At 39.7% G+C, this 13,707-nt stretch overlaps 1 protein-coding gene across 7 annotated transcripts in view; it reads right to left on the bottom strand.

Moving 5' to 3' along the window:
• Positions 1-13,707, bottom strand: part of dgkh (diacylglycerol kinase, eta) — a 48,357-nt gene that overhangs the window by 24,233 nt on the left and 10,417 nt on the right. For 5 of the 7 annotated variants that reach the window (XM_046844578.1, XM_046844577.1, XM_046844576.1 and 2 more), the window contains 2 exons: positions 8,918-9,028; positions 6,490-6,570 (listed from right to left, as the gene is read on the bottom strand). In XM_046844578.1, the coding sequence (XP_046700534.1) occupies positions 6,490-6,570; positions 8,918-9,028 (192 nt within the window). Of the gene's footprint in view, positions 1-3,837; positions 4,254-6,489; positions 6,571-7,900; positions 8,048-8,917; positions 9,029-13,707 lie in introns of those variants that run through there. The other 2 variants (XM_046844588.1, XM_046844586.1) reach the window with 2 other exon arrangements.

The following is a 13,707-nucleotide window of genomic DNA, read 5'->3' as shown; positions in this document are numbered from 1 at the left end:
AAACTTGTATGAACGCATTACACAACAATAAGAGGTTCATTTCGTTAAAAAGCACAATAAGAAGTTTTCTGAGGCACAGTGCTAAAATAAATCGCCTGAAGAAGTTATGCAGTTTCCATACTCTCGCAAAAAAAACTACTGCCTGACGCAATAAACAAATTCTGTCTTGAAAAGAACATTTCTCATCTCCGTGACAGATTTGTCTGTGGCTCATGAGCTGGATTGCACCGAAGGTTTAAAGGAGGCAGAGGGAAATGGAACAATCTGAACTCTACAGAAGTAAAGGTGATGGCAGGCGAGAACAGCACAAAGGCGAAGAGGAAGATGTGTCGGATTTAGAGAGATGCAAAGACAGAAAGTCTATAAAAGAACGTGTAGGACAGTTTTAAGATTACATGAGAGTCAGGACAAACCAGCTTGTTATGCATCACTCTTTAGAGCAATTCGGTGAGGCAAAAACTTATTTTACTGCTCGGGGAAGGTGCAAGAGGAGGAAGAGAGGTGAGAAGGAAACTGAAAAGCCCAGGGGAACACGGGACTTTCCCGAGAAGTGTTCTGTGAGTGAACAACACCTCCTGCATATTTTTAACAGAATATATGAACCTATGAAATAAAAAAAAAAATCCTAAAGTAGTATCAAACCAAAGTTTGTGTTATGAAAGATTGTGTTTCAGAAATTAGCTGAAATTCCAATTCCAACCTGCCCACAAATTATATTTTAGACTTCTGTTGAAATCTTCATCCTAAAACCTTTTTCTTCTTCTGTTTATAGATCCTAGTAAAGGCAAAATAACCCTGTTTATCCTCTCCTCCTATCCTCTCCTCTTGACATTTTCAGATTTACTGACCTCACCGTGTAAAACCAATCAAGCAGACTATGACGCCTTTTACTCCAGTTCCATTTCTTGTCATTCTAAGTCGCAGAACCATAGGAACATTGTAATAAACAGTCCATCGGTAAGTGGGAGATTTTTTTTTGGCGGATGTCCAGTGAGCTTTTGACCGGCTCTTTGATGGGCTTCTAGCGAGACATCGGAATGTGAAAAACCTCCTTTGTAAATGCAAACCAGGGCAAGTGTGAAGCATGTCTGGGATCAGTTTCTCTTAACTGCCTTGTACATGACAAGAAGTCTATAACATGTTGGTATCAACAGTGGGAGAGCGGAGATGCAAAGGTGCAGTTGAACGCCAGGCGTGTGGAGGAGGTTAGTGGAAGCCCACACACCTAATGTTTATTTATATACTCTCCATAGATACTGCAATCCTCCACAACACCGCCTGCAGCCAGAGCTACTGTATACTGCAGCTCTGAGAAACAGTTTAACGAAACTTTCATTAAAGACATATGATATTTTAACGTGCTTATTTGATTTTTTTTCCCCCCCAAAGGATTTAAAGGTTTCTCCCTCCATTACTGAAAAAGTCATTGCATACTCTATTGCTAAAACATTCCTATCAATTTCCAGCCCTGCCCGATGGAGCTGTCACATTAGACATTCATCTCCCCATTACACAAACACACTCAAATCCCGAACATCAAACCACAGCCATCCGACTTCCTCTAAAAGTCTCTTTAAAAGCTCCTGTCTGAGACTAATGTTGCCATAGCAGCATTACGGCAACATCAATACCGCATTAAACGATACCAGATTGAAGGCCTTGTCACAATTGTGACATTTTGGCTAACAGTTCATTTCCATAAACGATTGTGATTGCAATTTTGTTCTCTTTTGAATGATATTATGCCATTTTTGTAATATTTATAAAATCTCAACGGATTTCTGTTCAGTGCATTCTAGACTGCAAAAATAATAACTCGTATATAAAAACCTACTACTGAAATACACAGACAGGTTACTGGACGATGTGCATCAAAGTGCAGTAAATATCCAGAACATGTACAGTAAATGTAATTCCACTCCATGTGCTGTCTTTCTGCCTCCAGTTTCTATCAATGGTCTCCACTTATTTCATTTCAACGCATTTTTGCCTTGACCCTCAAATTTGCCGGACTCAAATAGATATCTAGGGCTAGAACAAGATTCTGTAAAATGGTTCTTTCATCACTTTTTTTGTGCTTTACAAGTAAAAACCGAATGTAATCACATTTAAACTGAACATCAATTCAAATATCATGTATTTACGTGGATGTAAAGCACCAACTCGCTTTCTCTCTTACAGAATATGGAGGATTACCACAAGGGGGTGCTATTAAGAGTAAAACCGAGGTTTGTTTGTGTGAATGACCACATTCAAAGCATAGAGGGTGCTAAGTAACAATGGTGCTTTCTCATATCAGCAGCAAAATCTTCTAAATATGATTACAGTGACTGGCCACTTCTGGTCCGATTCAATTTGAGATGTAATCATAACAGTCTGAAAGATTTGTCTGTTTCAGTTACTTGGCTACATGATTTGTTTATAAGAAAAAGAGACAGCAGATTCCATTAGCAATGAATGGTAAAATAAAAATGCACGTTTGCCTTACAAATTTCCATCTCTAATGAATGATTTTACTAATGACACCCAATTTCATTTGGAAAATCAAAGAAATGTAGATTTAAGAGCTCAGTGCTAAAATATCTCAAGTCTTAACACTTGAAGTTGAATAAAGTGTAATATCGTATTTTATATCACTGTACTAATATATGTCTGGCCTACTGAAATATTGTTTCAATCGTTCATTCATCCAAGTTTTGTATGTTCAGAAGTTTCTTGTCGACACATTGTTCTATTGAATGTCTTAAAAGAGCTTGTGAACTTATATTGGTTGAAAAAAAAGTGTAAAAAAGATCACAAACAGTGCAAAGTGCTCACAGTATAATATACAGCTGAGTTATTTGACATGTCGTGATCATCTAAGCTGTAATTATAACATATGTATAAAGTAAATCTCCGTCATCTTTGCATAATACACAGCCACAATACGTGACCCGGTGCCTGCATTTGTTTACATACAGACTGCTACAGTATTTCCTCTGGGCAAAATGAATTCTTCTCTGAACAGCCAGTCATGTTAGCATAGTTTCCCTCAAGCTTATCTTACCAAGCCTTGCAAATGTCATGAATTGCTGAATTACTGAAAGCATGACGGTGTGCAGAGCTAATAGAGTTTGCTTCCATAACATTCAGAGAGAGAAAAAGAACATTATAATAATTATTGTGTCATAATGTTTTCCTGTACAGCTGAGTGCTAATGGACCACCTCTGTAACCCACAGTGGGACTATTGCTGTGGATTTAAAAGGCAAAAGACAAATTGTGACTGAGCCTCCAAATGCGCACTCGCTTTGTGTACACTTTGTACACATTACAGATTGCAGCAACCTTTAAAACTGTAAAATATATCTCTCAATACAAATTGTGTTATTGCTCTGTATTTTGAGAACACTGGCTACAAATGTAAGCAACAGATCAATTTCCTTGCAATCAGCTAAAAGCTGTAAGTAGCGCCACACGAGCTTAAATTGAATAATGGAATCCTGTTTCTTGTCAGAATCGGGGCCAAAAAAGCGCTCACTGGAATGTGATTTAAGGTGCAACACTCTGTTCTTAATCTTCATTTCAGAAACAACCCCCTCCCGAAAGCATGCGCACACACATTTACACACACAAAAAAAACCACACAAACTCTGTGTTAAGGATAAAAAGCAGACAGAGGTCATCCATTCATTCTAAAGGCATTTTTCCATTCTGAAGAATATTATTAACACTTGTCTGTTGAAAAAGCTATATACAATGTTCACACTGTCATGGTCCCGCAGCGCTGTTCCCTGATTCCTTACATGTGTGTGTGTGTGTATGTGTGTGTGTGTAAATCTCAGGGCGATGCACTCACCAGCAGCCTTCTCCCGACTGCAGCGCTGTGTCCTCTGAGGATGTCTGAGCTCCTGTACCCTGTACATGTGTGTGTGCATGTGTGTAATATTCAGACGGGCAATGCCCGATGTCCCCATGCCTTATTCTCACTATCCCTTCTAGACTACTTGAAAATGTGCTCTAGCGTCCTCTAGGAACTGAACACATGCAGGGAAAGGAAGAAAAAAAAAATCTGAGGATATTGCAGACCACCCTTAGTGAGCATCTTAAAGAGACAACAGCCGCTTTAGCATCCAGTCAGACGCATGCTCTGAAGAGGCAAAGCGTAAAGCTGTACTGAAACATGCTTTCAAGTAGCAGCATATAAATTTCTGTTTACTTGTTTGTCTATTCACCTTCCACCATTCCTTCACCTCTTCCTCTCTCCATCCCCTCTGATTTCTGCTTGTATCTTTCACTTAGTCTTGCTCCAACCCTCCACTCAGGGAGGCGTTCGCTCGATGACGACACTCTGAGGATTTCCTTTTGTTCCTTAGATAGATCCCAGCTCCAGTATGCTAGCCTGATCCCTCTCTGTCCCTCCCTCTGTAGCACATGCCGAGCTGAGCTATTTTTAGAAACTGGGGGGGAGAGCCTAGCTACAATAAAGAAGGGCCTGCAGTAAAAATTCTCCTCAAAGAAGCACGACTGAATGTGAATGCCCAAGATCATCTTTCATCAAGAGAGCAGTAAAACAAAAAAAAACATTTAGCTGGAAGAGCAATTAAGAGCCACTGTAGCTCCATGCTATAAAAATAAAATAGCTATTTGTCCTGAGGGAAATGAGTTTCAATTATTAAAGAGGGAACCTTGTAAAAGCTACACAACACTGAAATACTGTTTGTGTTTTTACACCTTTGTGGCTCTTTAAGGAAAAACATGCCTCCAAACCGTAATGGCTTGAGTTGGATTGAATGATTATTATTACTAACAACAAAATGTCATAGGACAACACAGGAAATTCGAGAAGGCGGCTTTTTTTTTTTTTCCTAAAATGAGACTTCACGAGCCCCAGAACATGTGCTACACACCCACACACAAACATAATCATGCTAACCCAAGGCACTGCTAAACAATATGTCATCAGCCAAGTGATCCAAAACATGCTCACTAACAGAACTGCTACTATGAATAAACTCTTAATTCTGCTCTGAGCTTTCTTAATCTTTCTCCATGGCTTTTTATAGCCATGCCCGAATAGCAAGGCAATTTTTAGAAGGCCACGGCATATACTAGTTGCTACGCCAAAGGTTTGATCGTAGCTACCTTCGTTAGCTTGTTTGCACTCACACACCCTAAAACTCACTGACACACTTGTGCATGAGAAAGCACACTAATAAATATGAGGGAAAACGGGGCTGTCTGACAACAAGTTTTCAAGAGGATGTTTTGGGAGAGAACTATATGTGATAACTAGCTGGCTAACATCAGCTAGCTTTCTCTGTTAGCTGTGTGCTGTGTTTGGTTTGGCAGATTGAGTATAGCAATGGCCTAATATCAACAATCAGGGTGAAAAATCTGAGTTTAGCTCACAGACAAGAGTAGACAGATAATGCTAGCTAGCTGAAGGTAGGAGGATTTGTTCTTTAACCTACAGTAGCAACTCACATCAAGCAACATTAAAACAAACAATATATATATATACACACACACACACACACACACACACACACACACACACAAACCAAGCACACAAACAATCTCAAGACTCGCAATCACAACATTACCGACACCAGCCACCTTGCAGCCATTCGTTACATGGCCAAAGTATGTGGACACATTGCCATCACACCCACATTAGGTATAATGTTGCCACAAGATTTCAATCACACAGTTGTCAAGAATGTGTGTATATGCTTTACTGGAGCAAAGGGCACAAACACCCATAAAGACATCATTTTCTAAGGAAAGAGAACATGAGTACAAGAGAGGCCTGCACAGAGCCCTGACCTCAACCCCAATGAATACCTTTGAGATGAACTGGAATGTGACCTGCATGTCAAGCCTTCTTGGCCGACATTAGTGTCTGACCCCACTTAACGCTCTTGTAGCTGAATCAGTAAAACCCAACAACCACACTCCGATATGGAGTGGAAAGGCTTTCCCGAATCATGGAAGTTATTATAAATAGGCGGAATTACATTTATAATGGGATGTTTCCCAGCACATATTGAAGTGATTGGTCAGGTGTCCACACATTTGGCTGGTTGTTTGGTACTGGGCAGGGGGTGAGCAGTGAAAAAAGGCAACATTCTATTGACCGTATTTTTGCGATGTGACCGCTGTGTGAATTTATATCGCATGCCCTCATATGCATATGGTTCCTTATAATAAAATCAAAAACGCAAACCATCCGCCTTGGATTAGATTAAAAAGACCAGTAATCACAAATGAAGCACAAAGGATTCTCGCAATATTTAGACTCTATGTGGCTAAAGGATGCCTCTAATAACAGTTATTAAATCAGTATTTAATACAGTACTAAGGGCACTAAGATTTGTGTATATATATATATATATATATATATATATATATATATATATATATATATATATGCATGCTGAATCACTGACATGTGTACAGTGTACATGCCCCTGCACTGTTGATGTAATCCACTGAAACAGCTGCTTACCGTGAAACTGTTGTTGACATTCTTTGTGCTTGATTCTGCAACACTGGCATCTGAGAGGTCCACCTCGTCGAAGATAAGGGACTGTAGAGAACAGCACAGAGAAATCGTAAACACACTGTATTACCGCTTTGCGACTGCTTATTTTATCAGTTTAAAAAGTAAAGTCTAGCTTAATAGGTGAATCAACCTGGATTCACTGAAAACTGTAGCTCGTCACTGTTAATGCAGTCCTTATACTTCTTAAAGTGCTTTATTTGCATCCTCTTCATGGATATGTATGTTCGTGATTTAGGAGCATGAGTTCATACATGGTAGTCTTCCTAACAGCGGTGGAGGCTTGAAGCGCGAAAGGAAAGCAATGAACAGAACGGGCATGAGACATGTGGGCATTCACACAACCTTCAGTGCTTCCTTGTGCTCCATAATGCTTTAGAGCAGCTCCAAAATCTCCATGAGATGGCAAAGAACTCCCTTTAACATTGAACCAAAGGCTTGCGATTAAGGCCAGATCACTTTACAGTACTTAATCTATATTCAAGTGCTGATTGGCAGATATCTGACTAAGTGATGACTGTGTACTTGGGAAGTGTAAGCGCTGTGTCATCCTGTTTATGATATGATCTGCAGTCTTGGCTTGCATCTATTAGGGAGAATGCTGGCTCAATGTTGGCTGGCTGGACTTAGTCTGCAATATCTGTTGGAGAGCAGGGTGTCATGCCAACACAAACAGAGGCCCCCAGATGCTTAGCCACTTCATTTGTGCCTGTGAGGTCACTGCTAGGACTCTCCTCTCTTTCACATACACAATAATAGCTCCTTCTACATTTAATCAGAACATTTACGTAAAGGATGTTTTTTTCTTTTGGAATTGCAAAAGAGATTCTTAGAAATTGAGGTCTTGAAAAGCCTTTTCTTTCATTTGCAGAAAATGAGACAGTGTTTGAATGCCATCCTTAACCTTTGGGTCAAAGCAGAACGAGGATATTTTCGTATGACATACGGAATGACATACATGGTGGAGACAGCGAGGACACACTGAATGGCTGACTGTCTTTAGCCTCTTCGTGCTGGGGCGTCACACAGAGCGGGTGCAGATTCGAGATAAGTTTAAACAGTCTCTCCGTTCAGACAAAAAACAGTGACACACAAGGCCCAAATCTCCACAACATGTTTCCTTTATCGCTTATGTAGACATGAAGACAGCGATGATATGACGTTCTCAACCATTGCACAGCTCATATCCCATATTAGGCACAATGGGGGAGAACAGGCATCTTAATGATGCCAGAGTATACGAGCCAGCAAAATGAATGTAGCAAATGGCAATCAGTTATCTCAGCTATAACGAGGAGAGCGAGAGAGACGGGTATCCAGTGCCAGAAAGGTGGCTCCTGCTGCAGCTGCTGCTAACCCGAATCGCCACCAAACCTTCCTCCGATCCACTGGCACCCAGAGCGGGAGGCGGGCGGCGAGCGCCGGACCAGCAGACGGACAGAACCCTCCAACACACGCGGCTACGTGAGACCCGGTACTGCCATCGGGCCAGCACGCCACCCGTCTGCCACAGGGCAATTACACACACGCACACACATACACACATATACACCATGGCATTAAGAGCAGTGGGGGTATAATGTATTAATCTACCAGTTCCAAGTGCCTAAAATCTTTGTCTAATCTTACATTACTTTCTACTTCCCCTAATCCAAATTCTACATTAGAGATGGCTCAGCTGTGAGAAAAGAATAGGGGCTAGCGCGCCTTCTAGTCTGTGTTTCACTTTTTCACTGGAAAGGATGGTATGGCATAGAAATGATTACTAAACCAAAATCCCACACTCTCCTCAACATGTTTGAGAACCTGTGGCCTTTTCCTAAGTGTAGATGGATTCTCTAGAGGTTGCTGGCTAGTAATATAATTTCACATTAGGTTAGTGAACGTGCTAGTGAAATGTAATAGCGTGTAGGTCTGTAAACATCACTGTGCTGCACTGCACATCTTCACATCTTAAAGAGAGTAAAAAAAGCTGATGTGATCATGTATTTGAGCATCCAGAATATTGCAGTCTTGACTTCTGCATTCATCATTACCAAAAATTGATAATGCATAGAAAAAGATATGTAGCAGATTGAAATATGTAATACCAATAAATGTATTTTTTAATCATGCTGCTGGACAGATAAATGTGATCACATAGAAAACTTGTGAGTGACAGTCTGCACGAGCTCCAACTTTGTGTACCCTTGCAGGACATTTGTTTGAATCCCGTGCAATATATTTCAGGTCGCAGCAGAATGTGAGATTTGTTACACATACAATGCCGTACCACACTAACTGGTGGAAAAGTGCCAACAACACCAAATGTATGTCAGGTATGATCCAGCTAAATGTGATGTACCGGCATCATAAATGTGCTCAATAACCTCACCTTGGCATCCTTGGCATAGTAAAGCGTCCGGCCACGGAGTTTGAAGTATCTTTTTTTCCAGCGCTGGAAAGAGCTGGTCTGTTTTAGGAGCAGGCCTTCCTTCACACTCGTCTACAAAGAGAAAGTAAAACAGGATGAGGACATTCATCTATCCCCAGAATCCAAAGGCACATTATGACAAAGTGGTAAACAAAAAAAGATCTGTGAGAAGATGGAATCATTGGGTTTGTGAGAACTCTTTATGTCTTTTTTTTACATTACTATGTAAATGCTTCGAAATGTCAGCACTTTACAGTTTTTCATTTAATGAAATGTGTCATATGTTGTGGTTTACTCTGCTTAAAGTGAGGCTCTTACTCATGTTTCGTGTGGCCATGCCCACACTAACCGAAAGCACTTTGCTTATCAAATTTCTTGGTTTTGTTACTCAAATGCTGCTCTGGAGAAACACAAGCTTTCTTCAATTCAACCAGATCCCTTTCAAACAGTGCTTCGAATTAGAAACAGTGCTCAGCCAATTGTTTCAAAGCCTATTAATCTCTGTGCACTACATATCAAATTATGGTCTCTATAGGAGAGTCTGAAACTGTTAAATGATGCAGGATTTAAAAGTGAAGGCATGTCAAGTGCGTTCCAACTACTATTTTACGCTTGAGAGCGAAGAGACAAGGAGAACGGCACACAATAAAAAAAGCTCATTACTCAAAGCAATGCTTGAGTGAGACGAACAGTTCTACACACATACTGTCAAACACAGAGGACCTCAGAGTTCAGTTTACAAAATTACACTGCTATAGAGTTGAAGGCAGCAGATCCTTGTTGAGCATAACCATGTATATATGTACAAGCCCTGGTGTTGCATGGATGGGTTATGTGTGTGTGTGTGTGTGTGTGTGTATGTGTGTGTGTGTGTGTGTGTGTGCGTGTTCAGGGATGACCCCTGGGTCACAGTGTCAGCCAGTCGCCTTTAGTAGGGCTGTACTGTCATTTCACATTATTCTATTCCCAACCAACAATAAACAAAAACCGCAGAGCTGGAAGCGGTCGTGCTCCTTCCTGTCCATTCAGCTACAAATATAGCATGAACACTGAAGTGAGAGAGAGAGATAGAGAGAGAGAGAGAGAGAGAGAGAGAGAGAGCAAGAAAGAAAGAAAGAAAGAAAGAAAGAAAGAAAGAAAGAAAGAAAGAAAGAAAGAAAGAAAGAGAAGAAAAAACAAGAATCCACAGACATATAGGGGTGGGAAGCTATTTATAGCAAAGGAAATATGCTCTCTGAGGGGATTGCAAACAGAAAGGCAGGCTTCGATCTGACATCCTGGTGCCACAGCTGTGTCAACTTAAACAGAAAGTCAGTCCACCGACACACACACACACACACACACACACACACACACACACACACACACACACACACACACACACACTACATAATTGTTAAAGTCTTTGGGACTCAAATAACACTTGTAAACTGCACCTCATGTGACATTTTAGTTACTTATGATCTTAACTAAGTAAAATGTTGAGTAGAAAACATGGTATTGGTATAGATATAATTGTTTTTGTAACTATCATTCATACTTTAAAATCTCTCCTGACTGCTGCGTTTAGTCTTAGCATTCATAAAAAAGAACAGGCAGTCATCTTCTCTTTACTCACTCTCTTAAAATTGTATGAGGCAAGTATGCAAGTAATTAAAATAACAATCTAGATAGATAGATAGATAGATAGATAGATAGATAGATAGATAGATAGATAGATAGATAGATAGATAGATAGATAGGTAGATAGGTAGATAGATAGATAGATAGATAGATAGATAGATAGATAGATAGATAGATAGACACCTTCAAATCACATCATTTATTAGCTAGTATAGTCGCTCATTTTGTGAATTTCTCTAACCAGAATTTTCAAATGTTAAATTTTTCATTTAATGCACACCATATCTAATCATCACTCTTTTACTTGTACATTCTGCTGTACGTCTGCAACTCGAACAGACCCTCCGTGCAAAGTTTCTATCAGATGTTTCCCTCACGTAGTGCAGTTTCAAAATCAAATTCCTGCAACAAATTACGATGACTCGAGTTTCCTTATAAGGACGTTCATGTGCCCTATGAAGTAAACATTAAAGTAGTGATGCAGAAGGATAGGTAAACACAAACCACACGTCATCCATGTGACTTCCTTAGTGTTACATCGACACGAAGCATTTCGCTTGCTTAGACGTCTCGCACATCAACCGAGCATTATTCTCTGTCATTGGCGAGCAGCCTAACATCTCTTTGTGGAAAAGGTCAGCAGATGGGCGAGAGGTGCAATGCAATCAGCAGGGCAATTTACCTAATCCAATTTCAGCACCAAGAACTCGACTGAGTGAGAGAATTCATGAGAGCTGCATAACTGCATGCTGCTTTGTTCAGTTTTTTTCTCTTTTTTTTTTCTTCTTTCCCCAGCTGAGCAGCTAAAAGCAGAGAGAATTGAAAACGCTGTGAGAGATGTTTTTTAATGTCCTGTGCCTATAGCGAAAGAGAGGAAATTACAGATGAAGCACTGAATGTTATTATTTTTATTGCTGTTAATTCTGTGCATGCAAAGTACATTGAAATACCAATGACAATACTTTTTCTCAATAGGGTTAAGTAATAACTTTAATGATCTACTTTAATGCTCTATTTTCATGCCCCCTTTTTGGTCTCTATAGACCCTTTTCTTTTCTTTAGTTCCTTTCCTGTTGCCAAGTAGGACAAGCAGTGAACTATTAATAGAGCTTTTCTCCACAAAACACTGACAGGGAGAATTGCTCTGTGCCAGACAGAACTGAGTAACCTTACTGTGCCATAGAGTACACCCACACCTTAGTGCACAACACACAACACCACACTCACACACACACACACACACACACACACACACACACACACACACACACCACACTACACCACAATAGTAATCTCATATCTCTATGTGACACACAAAGTTGTGTGTGTGTGTGTGTGTGTGTGTGTGTGTGTGTATGTGAATACATTTACACAATAGACTAAGGCGCCAATGAGGGCAGCAGCTGTGTTCAGGAGGAGCACAAAGCAGGAGTTCGAACAGAAAGTGAATGAAGAAAACAGGCTTCCATCCTGTCCCTGAGGATATCCAGCCTCACTATCTCACTCGCTGGCACACGCCTGCTGTGCCGGCACCACACACACACACACACACACACACACACACACACACACACACACACACACACAGAGGATGTGCCTAGTGCCAAGACGGGCACTCTGCTGCAGTAAACACATCTTGATGATTTTCCCCTACACACTCTTACTGCCTGACATCCTCTGAACTGGAATGAAGGAAAAAATTATGAACAGAAAGATTTTATCATTATTTAATGGTTAGGGCAACATAAGTACTTGAGTATGAGTAAGCTATTTTAATAAAAAATGACATTATTCATTTAATAATACTTAATAAACGTTCATAGAAGTGCTGCTTTCTGCATAAGTCCCATACGCATAAGTGCAGCTAGGTGGCTTCCTGTTCCCTTTTCTGTAGCACACTGAATAAATCTCTGACTTCAGGACTTACCTCAGCGTCTGATCTGTCTTTGGAATAAACTCAGGAAAAGATGAACACTTCGTCCTATTGCTCCTGCGTAACTAATGGCAATAAATTGCATTAAATACATGTTCTTAATTCTAAGAGTCCACTGTGGTTTCACCTCCCACATCTGTAATACAGTGCCTGTCAAATGTTTAGAAACACGTCGTTTTTTTATCGTTTTTGAGAGACATGCGCATGTTCCTTTGTTCCTTATATACAACAAACTAGGTTAACTGGGTATAAAAATTTACTTTAAACAAACAATATATGTGTACAGTTGTTACACTTTATTTACATTGAAAAATCCTTCTTTAGTCTGAATAATAGTTTTACACACTCTTGGCATCCAGACAGTTTGTTTCTCCAAACATTCAGCTGAAATACTTTGCGTCGCCTCTCGTAAAAAACTTGCCAACGGTGATCTTCACTAGATGGATATTTCTAGATAACACTCTGACTTTTTGTTCTCTAAATAACACTTTTAGAGCTTGGACATATGCCTTAAGTCACTATCTTGTTATATGGTGAAGTCGATTTGAATTAGTCACAGTACTGATGGTGTTGAAGTATGGTATGGTAGCCATATTGGTTCGGTATTACTTCCATTATTTAACCTACATGAATATATTTAGTTAGCATGTACTTTCAAAAAAAAGCAGAAACTTATGAAGTGGGATGTGACAGAGCTACATGTATTTCATTCAACACTTACTGTAATTGCCTAAGGTGACACTTTGATGAAAAAATAATCCCATTCAGTTACCTTGTTTGTTGCATATAAACAAAAGGAACATGCATGTGTCTCAAACAAAAGACTTGGTGTCTCTAAACTTTTGGCAGGTACAGTATGTCATATGCAGTACCAAACACATCAGTATATTCTCACTATGTGTGGCTACTTTATTATACATTTATTCAGGTTTGCCAGATGATTAATTTTCATACAAAACGTTATTGTTTAATGGCATTGTCTGTGGAACGAATATCAGTCTAAAAGTACGTACTATAATTAAGCATTTGTGCAGCAAAAATCATCTTGTAGCAAAAAGCAATGGCAAATTCTTGACCAAATTTATACAAAACTAAAATAAATATGATGAAATTCAACTGAATTCTAAACAAATGCACATTTCTTTTACTTTAACAAATAAAACAATAACATACACAAAATGTTAAATACTAGATA

This window comes from Silurus meridionalis, chromosome 3 (genome assembly GCF_014805685.1).
Source record: "Silurus meridionalis isolate SWU-2019-XX chromosome 3, ASM1480568v1, whole genome shotgun sequence".
Taxonomy (NCBI): domain Eukaryota; kingdom Metazoa; phylum Chordata; class Actinopteri; order Siluriformes; family Siluridae; genus Silurus; species Silurus meridionalis.
This window is presented reverse-complemented; position numbering and strand designations above follow the sequence as displayed.